General features: G+C 44.7%; 1 protein-coding gene across 1 annotated transcript; it reads right to left on the bottom strand.

Moving 5' to 3' along the window:
* Window positions 1-413: 413 nt before the first annotated feature.
* On the bottom strand, window positions 414-12758 carry LOC110123000 (2-acylglycerol O-acyltransferase 2-like). Its single transcript, XM_020870688.2, is given in 6 exon segments — window positions 414-1218; window positions 1887-2086; window positions 3364-3559; window positions 3877-4081; window positions 7293-7471; window positions 12668-12758. Coding segments are annotated over 6 exon segments (1026 nt in total). The 3' UTR covers window positions 414-1063.
* Between the last annotated feature and the right edge of the window lie 3191 nt (window positions 12759-15949).

The raw sequence follows: 15949 nt of genomic DNA, 5'->3' as shown, positions 1-15949 counted from the left end.
TCCTTCTCTGGCTGGTCTGCCCTGTGTCTGTACATAGCTTCCCCCTTGTCTCCCACAGAACAGGGCAGAGGTGCTAAGTTGGAGCTGACTGGTCAGGGAGGAGTAGGTAACATGCTATTCTCTGGCCCTTCGGATCCCACATCTGGGAAGGGGAAACAGGGCAGTAGGGCTGCAGGGCCAGACTGGGATTAAATGGGAGGCTTTGACCAGTGTTCCCAGTTGGGGAGTAGGGTGGAGAAAGAGAAGAAGACTGAATCAATTTTTTCATTGATGAATTGACATTTATGGAGCTCCCTTCTATGTCACGGTCAAGGCTGAAGTTACAAATGAGGAGTAGTGGCCACATCATGGAGCTTTCAGTCCATGTGACATCACAGCTGAGGTGAGAGGTCATCATAGTCCCTTGGGGAGACTGAGACTCAGACGGAGGGTGAAGAGGTCCGCCCCTGGTCATTCATCCAGTGACAGAGCTCAAGTCTCTTTCCCTACTTCCCGGCTCCTCTGGCTGCTACTCTGGGGCTCAGAGGACTCAGAAACTCAAAAGTGCCAGGATAAGTCATGGGGTTGTGCCTCACCCTCCTCTTCATCTCAGGGAGGGAGGAGCTGGGACAGGCAGGTTGCAGGATGGAGGAGTTTCTCTGAGAAAAAATTGCACCTGGGGGCTGCTTCTGTGCTGTCAATCAAGGCAGAGGAAGAGAAACCTGCTCACTGGAGCTGCTCTTCATCCTGCTCATTGAATGACAGGATCACAAAGGAAAGACATAGACATCATTCTCTCCAAGCATCTCTCCCATTTCTCAAGTGGGCAGAACCAAGGAGAGGGCCCACTGCAGAGGAGTCAGTGCAGGAGAGCAAATCACTGATGCCACAGTCTGGTCTCCTTTGTCACAGAGCTAGCTGTGACCCAGGGCCTGGCATGGAGTGGAAATGCAGGAATCAGTGAAGGCTCTGGAGATGTGTTCAACAGACACCTCCAGGAAACCTTCTGGGATCACAGCACCTCCCTTCATCCTCTCTAATGCCAACCCTGCCCTTTGGGACAGCCCCTCTTCTGGAGAGGTACTCAGTAGAACTTCAAGTGTTGGTCTTTTGGGATGCTGTACTTGAGCTTGTGGGCTTCGAAGAGGTTGCTCAGCTCCCTGATGTAGCACTGGTGCAGCCTGTCCGTCTCCTCCTGGGAGGGATGTGGTGTCTTCTGCACTTCGATGGGCTTCCCCCCTGCAAGACGCAGAGCTGAGTGATGGCCCAGAGCAAGATGAAATGTCTGAATAGCTGAAGAGATCCTGCTAAGTCCATGCACTAAAGCCCATGCCCATTATTTACAGGAAAATTCCCCAGGCTCTCCTTCCCAGCCTGCTGATTGCTATTTTATGTACAATACTAACAGATTTGGAATTCTCTTCCTTTGTATTCACCTGCTCCAATTAGCCTTTTGAGATTCTCCTGTCAGAATCAAACCCTCCTCTCTGGCATAATAAAAGTCAAGTAGATTCTGATTCACATCTCAACATCCTTACTCAAGGGCAGGGTGATCTTTTGGAAGTGATTTACTTTCTCTGAGTCTACATTCACCATCGATAAAATGGGGATGATAGTCCCTGCCTCCAAAGTTGTTGCACAAACTGAGCAGTTGCATGTAAGGAGCCAGTGCAGTGCCTGCTACACAGTAGGTGCTCAGAAATCAGTAGTGGCGAATGGTCTGTTTACCTCAGTTAGAGTTCCCTCCCCAGACTGCTTTACATTGACCTGTGTGTCTGTTTCTCAATCTAGAACGTGAGTTCCATGAGGTCAAGAATGTTTCTGGCCTTTGTACATGTCCCTTTGAAGCACAAGCCCAAGTCCCTTGTTGTGTAGCCCTTCCCCTCCCAGCCTGGGTCTAGGCTCACCCACGGTGGTGATGGGCTGGCGGTAGGGCATAAGACCAAAGCTGTACTGGAAAATTCCACAGCCGTAGAAGAGCGGGATGGAGAATCTTGTGGTCTTTAGAAGTCGGTCCTGGAACCAGTGCAGCCAGGAGCCAGGGGAGTTCTCAACCTGGTCATATATGTCATTCTCCCCAAAGGAGAAGATAGGCACCAGAGATGCCCTAGAGGAGACAGGAGAGAGGGCGTGTGGAGGGGCAAGAAGGCACAAGCTTGTCACCCAACTTCCCTCAGGGACCTATGAACAGGAACTCAAGCAGAGGACAGAGCCCTGGACCAAAAGTAGGAGGCCTCAGGTGTCTCCCAGGTCTGCCATGGCCTAGTTTTATGATTTCAGGCAGGTCATGGCTCCTCTCAGGGCCACCAACTGGCAGTGGGATTGTTACCAAGTACAAGCTCATTCTGCTTGCTGAAAGATAGGCCAACAAATCTGAGACGTACTGTTGGGATGAGGAAGGGGCTTTTTCAGGAGATGGCTGACTGAGAAAATGTCAGGCTAGCACCTCAAAATAACCATCTTGTCAGGGCCTGGTTGCCAGGTTCTTTAATGGATCAGAGATGGGGAGGAAGTGAGGAGACAAAGTAAAAATACTATTTGATCCTTGCAAACATCCCTTAAAATGGTAAATTTCAGGTAGAGGAATGTGTTAGTTTCACTTCCTTGCAATCCTTCACAGGTGGGTGGCTCAGGTTATCTCCCTTAGGCAGGCCATTATGTGTGCCTACACTAACAAAGTGGAGTTTTCATTCCAATCCCAAAGAAAGGCAATGCCAAGGAATGTTAAAACTATCACACAGTTGCACTCATCTCACACACTAGCAAAGTAATGCTAGCTAGAGGATGGATGGCATACCGACTCAATGGATATGAGTTTGAGCAAGCTCTGGAAGCCTGGCTTGCTGCAGTCCATAGGATCACAAAGAGTTGAACACAACTGAGTGACTTAGCTCAACTGAACACCAACAACAGCTGCAAGATGAGGGTTTAAGGCACAGAAGTAGATCCAGCATAAATTCAAAATTAACCCTTCCCAGTTACATAAACAGGGAGACCAGAATACTGCCAAGAAATGTCACAGGTATAAAACAACTGCAAAATTTCTGGAAAAATCTCTTTGGCTCTGGCTTGTTTCTTTTCTTTACAGATATTTTAAGATGAGAGACAGCTCCAAGCTATGCCCCAAACTCCATTCACCCAAATTCCCTAGGTCTCAAATGTAACACAAGCTTTCAGCAATATAATCCATGAGACTTAATCCTTTAGTCACAAAATCTTTCTTCTAGAATCATCTCTGGGTATTTGGGCATGAAACAGTACATTGATCACCAAGACAGACTCTTCATTGTCAGTGGATTGAGATTCTCCTTGCCAAAATAGAATCTGCATTTGCCTCTGCAGTCTTCCCTCCAAAATACAATCCTTACCAATATCCAGCTAAACTCGGAACCCTGTTCCCGATATCCATGTATCAGGGTGAGCCTGATGAAGCCCTTGCGGTTCCACAGCACCAGCTTGTAGTCTCCAGGCCTGGCATTCAGTACTTCCTTGACGCCCCCAACAATGATGGACAGCAGGTTGCTGCTTCCTTTCCTCCTCAGAATGTGAAGAGCACTCTCCTTGTCTGATGAGACCAGCCCTGGGGAGAGAGGAAGGTAGTCACATATAGTGTAAAGGAGGAAAAGATGGTTCAGGAGCATGTGGCCTGGGTTCTGCTTTAGACCTCAGCTGGCAGTTCCATGATGACAGGCACTGAGCACTATCCCTTTTCCCAACTCTCCCTCCACATTCATCATTGAGCACAGAGCTGTGGGAAATGCTTCTTTGGGTCTCAACTCCTTGTCTACCACACATTCACTTGGAAGAAGTACAGAATATTTGACCGCCCTCCTTAAAATCCCTCCTCATGCCTTCAGCCCTCACAATTCCTGGGATACCTAGAGTAGGAGGACTCACCCATTGACATGGCATAATCCCTGAAGAAAGGGAACCAGAACCACATGTTCAGCATCATCAAATTTGAGCAGATGCCTGGGAAAACTGAGGAGAAGCCCATGCTCTCCATGCACAAGTTGGTAAAAGCTCCAATCACCCCATTTCCATGAGGGTGGAAGCCAGCAAGGTAGTTCCGGGAGGGGTCCAGCTCTGTGGTCTTGACCATCTGAAGGAACAGAAACCTGGTGAATCAGAGCTTCATCTTGTGCCATTGCTGGTCCACCTGCTGACTTTCTGTGCTGACCTCTTTTATGTGCCCCCTGTGCCCAAGAGCTTTCTCATCCCCATGTGAGTGTCCTGAGATTAGAGACGGCCTGTCTGAACATCCTTGTTCCTGGTGCAGGCCTGGAGCAGAGGAGATGCTCTGGGAGACCATGGAATGAGGAGGGAGAGAGCAGACCCATGAATGGATGAAGCCAATACAGCCCACCAGGGAAGGAAGCCCCCCTGCACAAGGCAGAGGCAAGACTCCTGGGAGGGTGACAGGGACACAAACCCCTGTCCTACGTGAAGGGAGACCTTGTCCCAGGCAGAACCTGCACAGAATGAAGGAACCATTGCAGGAAGGGGTGAGCATCTCTCCGAGAACTGTGGCAGCTGGAGTTCAGTCCTGGGTGGAGGGCTGACCCCTGAATCCCTGTGACTCAGTGTAAGAGATCCCAATGTGCTGGGAAGTGGGGGTGGCGAAGAGGGGCACAAGTCCCTAGTGATGGGAGGGGAGGGCTCAGGGAGGTATCCTGCCAAGTCTGCAGCACTTCTTAACACCTGGTCACAGCCTGCCCACAGCACTACATCCCTGCTCAGGCCTTGGTCTGTGTAGATACTGCTGCTCTGGGATATGAAATCTTCCCATAGAAACCCAGCTCCTGGACTGAACTTCAGCATGAGGTGGAAGCAGCTTGTCCTGGGGAAAACACTATCTGCTTCTCCACCACTAGCTGCTCAGGAAGCCCATAGGTTGTGTCTAGCAAGTTTCAATGCTCAGACATAGTCTCCTAATTTCACTAGAAACTACTATTAGGAGGCAGCTCTAGAGTAAGAGTCATAGAGTGCAAAGGTTTGTGATGTGGAGTAGCTCCAGCAGAGTTGTTAGGACAAGGAATGTTCCTTGCTTGCCTTCAAGCCAGCAGCCACTGTAGCTGCCACTGACAATGGGCCTTGAAAGGAAATCGGGATGGAGAAAAATAAGATACTGGTGAGGATGCACATCAAAGGAATAATTGCAGTGAGCCCAGATTTTCATCTCTCCATATGTAGAAAACCATTAATAACATTTGAGTTTGCTCTCTGCTGGGCATTAATCTTCTGATGTTTAACTACATACTTTTTTTTTTCTCAGCAAAACCCCATAAATCCTGACTTCTCCCTTACCTTTTGGAACAGCTCCTCAGAGATTACTGAGAGGCTATCTCCTGACTACTGTCCTTCGTAAGGGCTCAGAACAAAGCCCCTCATAACTTTTAGGTTGTGTGTATCTTTTCAGGAGACAGCAGAGACTCCCTGGCCCCCTATCTCCTGCTGCCTTAAGATCTCTGCAAGGCTTGCTTCTCAAGTGTGTTGATGACTTGGGAGTTCTTTTTTCTTTTCTTCAGTTTTATTTATTTATTTTACTTTACAATATTGTATTGGTTTTGCCATACATTGACATGAATCTGCCATGGGTGTACATGTGTCCCCATCCTGAACCCCTCTCCCACCTCCCTCCTCTTCCCATCCTTCTGGGTCATCCCAGTGCACCAGCCCCAAGCACCCTGTATCATGCATCAAACCTAGACTGGCGATTCATTTCACATATGATAATTTACATGTTTCAATGCCATTCTCCCATATCATCCCACCCTCACCCTCTCCCACAGAGTCCAAAAGACTGTTCTATACATCTGTGTCTCTTTTGCTGTCTCGCATACAGGGTTTGCCAGTCACAGTGCCACCTGCAGACCTCAGTCCAGGACAGAGGCATCAAAGTACATGTCATCTCTCCCTCCATCTTCTCTGCCTTCTGCAGGTGCTGATGACAAAGGCCTGCACTGGGCAGCAATCCCAAACTCTGTGCAGGTGGAATTATTGCAAATCAGGTTCATTTCCCCAAAATTTCAATAGTGCCCAACTGACAAAACCTCCAGGGGAGATACCTAGCTAGAGGAGGGACAGAAGAGATATAGATGACACAGACACAGAGCCATCCCACACAATTTTTCTGCCAGAGATGCAGTTGACAGCAGCTCCAGGTGTGAAATAGAGCCAGAGAGCATCTCCAGGTGTGAAAAGAGTACCAGATGCTATCCTTAGAAGCCCCAGGATCACCTAATGTCTTATGGAATCCACAAAACCCAATGATGTATGTGGCAGCATTTCCACTTTACACAGGAAAAAATTGAAGCTTGAGGAGCATGTATAACTCACTCAAAGTCATACAGCTGGCATGTTGCAGACCCTGTGTTAGAACGTTTGTTGTCCACCTTCAGACATCGAATATGTGTCTTCAGACATCAGATACACAGAAGACTATATATTCTTCTCTCCTGTGTCCTAAGGAAAGCCACTTGTCCCTGCCTGGCACTTCTCTGTGTCCCAAATGCACTCCCCTTCTTGTCCCCACTGGACAATTAATCATCACAGCTGCTTACATCCAAGGGTTTAGTCTGTCTGAGATTTAGGAAAGGAGCCAAAGATCTGTTCACTCAAATTCAGGGGCTGTATCACTAAGGACTGATACTTGGGGCCAGAGTAAGTATCAAAAATGGACATGAGGTACCCAGAGTCAGAGACCAGAGATTAAGAAATAGGCAGAAGAGGAGTAATCAGACTGTTTTGTGGATCCATGGGGAAACTGAGATTCAGAATGGGCAAAGCTCTGTCCAAGGAAACACAGCATATTAGAGTTGGGGCAGGATATATCCTGAGGCCTCTCTGTTCTGCTTCTATTCTCAAAGCTAATACACAAACCTTAAAAGCAGTAAAAGAACCTGCTCTGTATCCTTGCTCACACCTTCCTCCTTCACTGGATGTCAGACTCATCATCTTATAAAGTGTGGTCTAGATACTGTCTTAAAATTTATGTTTACTACAGATTCCTTCACTCCAAACTTGGACTACTGAAGGTTTTACACCTGTAAGATACTTAAGTGTGCTGCACTACATGGCTTACAACATTACTCAAATCTTGTACATTCATCAGTCCTCATAGTGACCTCACCTCACTGAAGTTGGAGAACCATAATCAGACAGAAACTGACTCTTCCTCTAGCCACATAGTGGTGAGAGCCTGTCACCTGTCTCCCAGCCCAGTATTCTGCTCACTGCACACAGTGTCACACTTCCCCAAAGACACGTGGAGACTGTGGTACTGACCACTCCCTAGTCAGCCCCATACTCACCGAGATGGGGAAATAGTCCTTCGTGTACTTCCGTAAGGTCAAGTGCTTTATGAAAGCACTCTGCCTGCCCCCTTGCTGTGGTGTGTCTCGATCCAGGTACCACTAGATTGCATATAGGATGCTGATCATCCAGAATCTTGTGAACAGGAGGCCTATGAAGACCACATAGCAGATAAAATCTGGGAAGGGGAGCAGGAACAATTAGTGGTCAGTGGTGCGAAGGAACGAGCTTTCCTTTATGCCCAGCCTGCACTGTCCTGTCCAGTCCTCACCCTAGGAGGAAGAGATCAGCTTCCCAAGGCTTTAAGAAGGAGAGAATGCAGTCAACACCACCAGTGTCACATTGAGAGTCTGGAGTTGGCCTAAATTCAAATTCGCATTTTCCCACTGCAGCAGACTGCTTTCTCACTGGTTCTTGCCCCTCCATCTCCTTCACTGGATTCACTAGGTGCTCAATAAATGCCTGGTGGAGATGTAACAGGATAAACTCTTTCTGGTATCCATTCTTTAGAACTCCAGAGAAAAGATATTCTTTCTAGCCAGTACACTTCCTGTCTAACCCCAGCCCATCTTTCCACAGATAATTCCACCATGAAAGTGAAAGTGAAGTCACGTCCAACTCTTTGCAGATTGAACCTGAGTCTCCCACATTGTAGGCAGACGCTTTACTGTCTGAACCACAGGGGAATGTATATCCCTGCTTTAGTTAAAGTCCGCCCATAACTTCTCATAACTCTGAGGCTCAGCTCAAGCAGTTCAGCCTGGCCTCAAGCTCCCTACTGCTGGTCAGACTCCTTTTACTCCAGCCTCACTCACCTGCCTATACCCCATATTCTGGCCATACTAATCTCCTCAGTGTGGATACAACTCCCTGAGCTCTTTAATTTACACTGAACTCTTTCCTCTGCTGCTAGGCCCTGTCCTGGTGAAGGAGAGAGGGAGGAAGAGGGCTGCTCATGCCTGGCCTGATCATCAGGAGTGCAGCAGTTCTAGGAGCAGTTGCAGTGAGGAATTTCTCCCAGATTTAAGATTCTGAGTCCTTTTCACAGGCTAATCTCAGCTTTGACTCAGGGTGAGGTGGTCTGTGGGGCTGTCTTTAATCTGATGCCAATGGAGCCTCACTGTTAGAGAATACTGCATCTTTTCCATTCCATTCCCTACACTCAACACTATGTGCTCATACTCTTAAAGGTCAACCTCCACTTGTAGTCTATTTGAAAGTAGGGTAAACTGGGCCTGTCATTCATGGCCAAGTTCCCAGAGGAGACTTCTGACCCAGTCTGCATAGTACTTGAATGTGTGCTAAATTGCTTCTTTGCAACCCTATGGGCTGTAGCCCACCAGGCTCCTCTGTCCAGAGGATTCTCCAGGCAAGAATGGAGTGAGTTGCCATGCCCTCCTCTAGGAGATCTTCAAGACCCAGGGATCGAACTCACATTTCCTGCAGCTACTGCACTGCAGGAAAATTCTTCACTGCTGAGCCACCAGGGAAGCCCAGTCTGAGCATAGCAAAATGCTTATTAAAGTAGTTTGGGGCTCACAGAAGCTCGCTTTCTATGGAGTACCTACAATGTGCCAAGTGCTGGTAGTACAGCTTTGAACAATGGACAGGAGTTCCTGCCCTCATGGTGCTGACTTCAGTGATGTGTTTGGGGTACTTTGTTTGGTTATTTAATTTTTATGGTGGTAAAATATATTTAACACAGTACTTATCATCAAAATGACTCTTCAGTATTTTCTTTTAAAGTTTTCAATAAAGTATAGTTCATTTACAATGTTGTATTAGTTTCAGGTGTATAGGGAAAAAATCTGTTATACATATAAATATATCCACTCTGACTTTTCTTTTTATTCTTTCCCCATATAGATCATTACAGAGCACTAAGTAGAGATCCCTGTGATATACAGCAGGTTTTTATGTTACCTTTTGTATATACAGTAGTGTTATTTGTTAAACAAAATCTCCCAATTCATCCTTCCCCCTTATCCCCTGGTAACCATAAAGCTTTTTTTCTGCTTCTGTTTTGTAAATAAGTACATTTGTACTTATTTACCTCTTTTTTGATTCTGCATATAAGTGATATTTGTCTTTCTTTGGCTGTATCTTCACTCAGTTTTGCAAACTCTAGGTCCATATGTGTTACTGAAAATGGCCTTAATTTGTCCCTTTTTATGACTGAGTAATATTCCATTACCTATATTACCACATATTCTTTTTTTTTTTTTTTTTTAAATTTTTATTAGTTGGAGGCTAATTACTTTACATCATTACAGTAGTTTTTGTTATACATTGATATGAATTAGCCATGGATTTACATGTATTCCCCATCCCAGTCCCCCCTCCCACCTCCCTCTCCACCCGATCCCTCTGGGTCTTCCCAGTGCACCAGGCCCGAGCACTTGTCTCATGTACCCAACCTGAGCTGGTTATCCGTTTTACCCTAGATAATATACATGTTTCAATGCTGATCTCCTGAAACATCCCACCCTCTCCTTCTCCCAGAGTCCACAAGTCTGTTCCATACATCTGAGTCTCTTTTTCTGTTTTGCATATAGGGTTATCGTTACCATCTTTCTAAAGTCCATATATATGTGTTAGTATACTGTAATGGTCTTTATCTTTCTGGCTTACTTCGCTCTGTATAATGGGCTCCAGTTTCATCCATCTCATTAGAACTGATTCAAATGAATTCTTTTTAATGGCTGAGTAGTATTCCATGGTGTATATGTACCACAGCTTCCTCATCCATTCGTCTGCTGATGGGCATCTGGGTTGCTTCCATGTCCTGGCTATTATATTACCACATATTCTTTATCCATTACTCTAATGGATACTTAGGTGGCTTCCATGTCCTAGCTATTGTAAATGTGCTGTTATGAACATTGGGATGCTTCTATCTTTTCAAATTATGGGCTCATAAAAGAGGTCTTATGGAGAAAAGTATGGAGATTTCTTATAAAATTAAATAGAGCAACCATGCTATCCAGCATTCCCACTCCTGGGCATATACTTGAAATGGTTTTTGAGAGTCAGTTTGGCGGCATTAAATTGATTCACACTGTGGTATAACTATACCAGCCTTTATCTCAGAACTCTTTTCATCTTCCTAAACTGAACCTCTGTACCCATGAAACAAGAACTATCCTGGTCGAGAGAACAGAACCAAGTTGTTAATAGCAGTTCATTGTAGGGACAAGCTGCAAGAGTTGCTTGTATATTTTTGAGATTAATCCTTTGTCTGTTGCTTCATTTGCTATTATTTTCTCCCAATCTGAGGGCTGTCTTTTCACCTTGCTTATAGTTTCCTTTGTTGTGCAAAAGCTTTTAAGTTTAATTAGGCCCCATTTGTTTATTTTTGCTTTTATTTCCAATATTCTGGGAGGTGGGTCATAGAGGATCTTGCTGTGATTTATGTTGCAGAGTGTTTTGCCTATGTTCTCCTCTAGGAGTTTGATAGTTTCTGGTCTTACATTTAGATCTTTAATCCATTTTGAGTTTATTTTTGTGTATGTTGTTAGAAAGTGTTCTAGCTTCATACTTTTACAAATGGTTGACCAGTTTCCCCAGCACCACTTGTTAAAGAGGTTGTCTTTTTTCCATTGTATATTCTTGCCTCCTTTGTTGAAGATAAGGTGTCCATAGGTACATGGATTTATCTCTGGGCTTTCTATTTTGTTCCATTGATCTATATTTCTGTCTTTGTGCAAGTACAATACTGTCTTGATGACTGTGGCTTTGTAGTAGAGCCTGAAGTCAGGCAGGTTGATTCCTCCAGTTCCATTCTTCTTTCTCAAGATTGCTTTGGCTATTCAAGAAAGATGGTAATGATAACCCTATATGCAAGACAGAAAAAGAGACACAGATGTATAGAACAGACTTTTGGACTCTATGAGAGAAGACGAGGGTGGGATGATCTGAGAGAACTGCATTGAAACATGTATATTATCAAGTGTGAAACAGATCGCCAGTCCAGGTTGGATGCATGAGACAAGTGCTTGGGGCTGGTGCACTGGGATGACCCAGAGGGATGGGATGGGGAGGGAGCTGGGAGGGGGTTCAGGATGGGGAACACATGTAAATCCATGGCTGATTCATGTCAATGTATGGCAAAAACCACTACAATATTGTAAAGTAATTAGCCTCCAACTAATAAAAATAATTGGGAAAAAAATATTGAACTATAAAAAAAAATAAATAAAATAAACAAAATGTAAAAGCTATTCTTCGCTCACAGGCTGTAAATACAAAAAAAACCAGGGGGCTGGTTTTCACCCATGAGTCTATGTAGTGATCCTTATTGTAGATTGTAACCTTGTAATCAAGCAGGACCTATGCAGCCTTCCTGGAAAATATCCCTCATGTCCTCTGCCTGCCTCTTATTTGTAGAAAATCTTCATCCTCCTAAGCCTTTGCTAAATTTCAAAAATAATATTATTAAGAGAAATCATAAAGACGAAAAGAAAACAGTCAAGCAAGAAAATAAATAACAGTTTAACCATTCCAAAATTTCAAAGACTGTTAGCTTGTTCCCAAGAGCCATAGATAATATTGAGACTCATTTGAATGGTTTTGCAGATACTGATCCCCCAGCAGCTGGAGGAAGTTGCTCACCATCCCATAGACCTCAGACCAGGGGAAACCAGAAAGTTGATGATGGTGACTCCAAGTTACCTCACCATCCAGCAATCAGACCATTCTCTAGGAGCTGATCATGCACCCAGAATCTCTACCTCACCCAGTCTCTAGACACCATTCCCTGGTAATCAAAGGGGTTTCAGGCATTTTGAGCCTTAATTCTCTGGACTCCTTTCTTGGACCCTGTAGTAAAACCTGAACTTTCTTTCACCACAACCCAGTGTCAGTAGAGGGGCTTTACTGTGTTCCCACAGCAGAACAAATTTGATTTGGTAACAACTGCTTGCTGTCATCTCTCTCCCCCAACACCCCAACACAGAAGATCCCTAAATTACAGCTTGTCACCCACAGATTGGACCATGTCACTCCTGTTCTTAAGGCCATCTTGGGGATCCCCTTTGCCTTGGGATAAGGGACAAGCATCTGTTCCTGGCATCAGAGGGTCCGGATGCCTTTTCTCAGCTTCCCTCTTTCTAGCTCCAGTCCCAGGGTTAGTTGACTCTCTATCCTCCTCCAGACACTCCCAGGTCCTAGGCTGGGTGAGGTGGGCATGGACAGTCAGAGACACTCCTGATGGCAAAACACCCCCAAGGCCATGTGAGCAAGATGTCCCTCATCCCAGATGACCCCCAGGCACTAGATTCAGCCTTGGGCCCTGTATCTTTCCCCATCAATGCACCATGTGCACCTGAAGTGGCAGGTGCCCATAGCCTCCCAGTCCCATCTCAGCTTTCCTTACACAGGGCCAAGAAACTGAAGATCCACTTCAGGACTGCTAAGGTCTGCAGCCTGTGTTCCAGTGGCACAAACAAAGGTGCAAACTCAACCATGTTGATTCCTTTGCTTGCTCGGGAGACTTCTCTGAGCTTGGCTGTGGTCTGAGACACCTGCCAGTTTTTGTTGCTGACAGAGGTCGCTAAGCATTTGTGAGAGCTGGGGGTGGGTGTCCATCCAGCCCTAGGGTCTCATTGCACCAACATGGCCACCAGCAGTATCTTAGATAAAATCTTTAAAATCACATGGCCTGGAGTAAACTTGTTACAGAGCAAGAGAAGTTCAGTGGATTCTTCAGGCAACACATCATCTGCCAGATTACCTTTGCTCAAATCTTGCCCATTACTTGGCAAGTGAAGCAGCAAGTAAAGGGCAATCCTGCCCTCTTTTCACCTACTGTATTACTTGGTTGCAGTAATTATCTTCTTTCACCTGTCAAATCCATGGTTCCCTTTTATAGATATGCAGTTCAGTTCAGTTCAGTTCAGTTGCTCAGTCGTGTCTGACACTTTGTGACCCCATGTACTGTAGAACGCCATGCTTTCCTGTCCATCACCAACTCCCAGAGCCTACTGAAACTCATGTGCATTGAGTCGATGATGCCATCCAAACATCTCATCCTCTGTCATCTTCTTCTTCTCCCTCCTTCAATCTTTCCAGCATCAGAGTCTTTTCAAATGAGTCAGCTCTTCACATCAGGTGGCCAAATTATTGGAATTTCAGCTTCAGCATAAGTCCTTCCAATGAACACACAGGACTGATCTCCTTTAGGATGGACTGGCTGGATCTCCTTGCTGTCTAAGGGACTCTCAAGAGTCTTCTCCAACACCACAGTTCAAAAGCATAAATTTTTCAGTGCTCAGCTTTCTTTATAGTACAACTCTCACATCCATACATGCCTACTGGGAAAACCAAAGCTTTGACTAGATGGACCTCTTTTGGCAAAGTAATGTCTTTGCTTTTAAATATGCTGTCTAGGTTGGTCATAGCTTTTCTTCCAAGGAGCAAGTGTTTTTAATTTCATGGCTGTAGTTTCCATCTGCAGTGATTTTGGAGCCCCCAAAAGTAAAGTCTGCCACTGTTTCCCCATCTATTTATCATGAAGTGATGGGACCAGATGCCATGATCTTAGTTTTCTGAATGTTGAGTTTTAAGCCAACTTTTTTTAAAAATGCGGACAGTTTATTAAATGTTAATACTATGGTAATATTATTAAAAATCTTAAAGAAAAAAATGGTTATTTTCTTGCCAAGTAAAAACTAACAGTTTGACCCAAAAGGAATTAGAAAACCTAAGCAGACCAATAACATTATAAGCAATTTTAAGCCAACTTTTAAACTCTCCTCTTTCACTTTCACCAAGAGGCTCTTTAGTTCTTCTTTGCTTTCTGCCATAAGGGTGGTGTCATCTGCATATCTGAGGTTATTGATATCTCTTCCAGAAATCTCGGTTCCAGCTTGTGCTTCATCCACTCCAGCATTTCTCATGATGTACTCTGCATATAAGTCAAATAATATACAGCCTTGATGTACTCCTTTCCCAATTTGGAAGCAGTCTGCTGTTCCATGTCCAGTTCTAACTGTTGCTTCCTGACCTGCATATAGGTTTCTCAGAAGGCAGGTCAGGAGGTCTGGTATTCCCATCTCTTGGAGAATTTTCCAGTTTGATGTGATCCACACAGTCAAAGGCTTTGGCAAAGTCAATAAAGCAGAAGAAGGTGTTTTTCTGGAACTCTCTTGCTTTTTTGATGATCAAACAGATTTCAACAATTTGATCTCTGGTTCCTCTGTCTTCTCTAAATCCAGACTTGAACATCTGGAAGTTCACAGTTCACATACTGTTGAAATCTGGCTTGGAAAATTTGGGCATTACTTTGAAAGTGTGTAAGATCAGTGCAATTGTGCGGTACTTTGAGCATTTTTTGGCATTGCCTTTCTTTGGGATTGGAATGAAAACTGACCTTTTCCAGTCCTGTGGTCACTGCTCAGTTTTCCAAATTTGTAGACATATTGAGTGCAGCACTTTCACAGCATCATCTTTTAGAATTTGAAATAGCTCAACTGGAATTCCATCACCTTCACCTCCACTAGCTTTGTTCATAGTGATGCTTCCTGAGGCCCACTTGGCTTCACATTCCAGGATGTCTGGCTCTTGGTGAGTGATCACGCCATCGTTATTATCTGGATCATGAAGATCTTTTTTGTATCGTTCTTCTGTGTATTCTTGCCGCCTTTTCTTAATAACTTCTGCTTCTATTAGGTCCCTATCATTTCTGTCTTTTATTGTGCCCATCTTTGCATGAAATGTTCTGTTGGTATCTCTAATTTTCTTTAAGAGATCTCTTGTCTCTCCCATCCTATTGTTTTAACCTATTTCTTTGCATTGATCACTGAGGGAAGGCTCTTATCTCTCCTTGCTATTCTTTGGAACTCTGCATTCAGATGGGCATCTTTCCTTTTCTCCTGTGCCTTTTCTCCTTTCATCTCTCTTCTTTTCACAGCTATTTTTAAGACCTCCTCAGACAACCATTTGGCTTTTTTGCATTTCTTTTCTTGGGGGTGGATGTACAGGATCACTGCCTCCTGTACAATGTCCCAAACCTCTGTCCATATTTCTTCAGGCACTCTGTCTATCAGATCTAATCCCTTGAATTTATTTGTCACTTCCACTATATAATTGTAAGGGATTTGATTTAGGTCATACCTGAATGGTCTAGTGGTTTTCCCTACTTTCTTCAATTTGAGGCTGAATTTGGCAATAAGGAGTTCATGATCTGAGCCCCAGATAGCTCCCAGTCTTGTTTTTGCTGACTATAGAGCTTTTCTATCTTTGGCTGCAAAGAATATAATCAATCTTGTGCCCTGCAAGAGCCTGTTTCCCAGTTCTATGTAAGTTCTGCTGGCTCTATGCTGGCTTTATCAGTATTGTCCATCTGGTGATGTCCATGTGTAGAGTCTTCTCTTGTGTTGTTGGAAGAGGGTGTTTGCTATGACCATTGCATTCTCTTGGCAAAACCATATTAGCCTTTGCCCTGCTTCATTCTGTACTCCAAGGCCAAATTTGCCTGTTACTCCAGGTGTTTCTTGACTTCCTACTTTTGCATTCTAGTCCCCTATAATGAAAAGGACATCTTTTTGGGGTGTTAGTTCTAGGAGGTCTTGTAGGTCTTCATAGAACCATTCAACTTCAGCTTCTTCAGCATTACTGGTTGGGGCATAGACTTGGATAACTGTGATAATAAATGCTT

Source organism: Odocoileus virginianus, chromosome 10 (assembly GCF_023699985.2).
Source record: "Odocoileus virginianus isolate 20LAN1187 ecotype Illinois chromosome 10, Ovbor_1.2, whole genome shotgun sequence".
Lineage (NCBI taxonomy): Eukaryota > Metazoa > Chordata > Mammalia > Artiodactyla > Cervidae > Odocoileus > Odocoileus virginianus.
The sequence above is the reverse complement of the archived record's forward strand: the minus strand, read 5'-3'. Positions and strand labels throughout refer to the sequence as shown.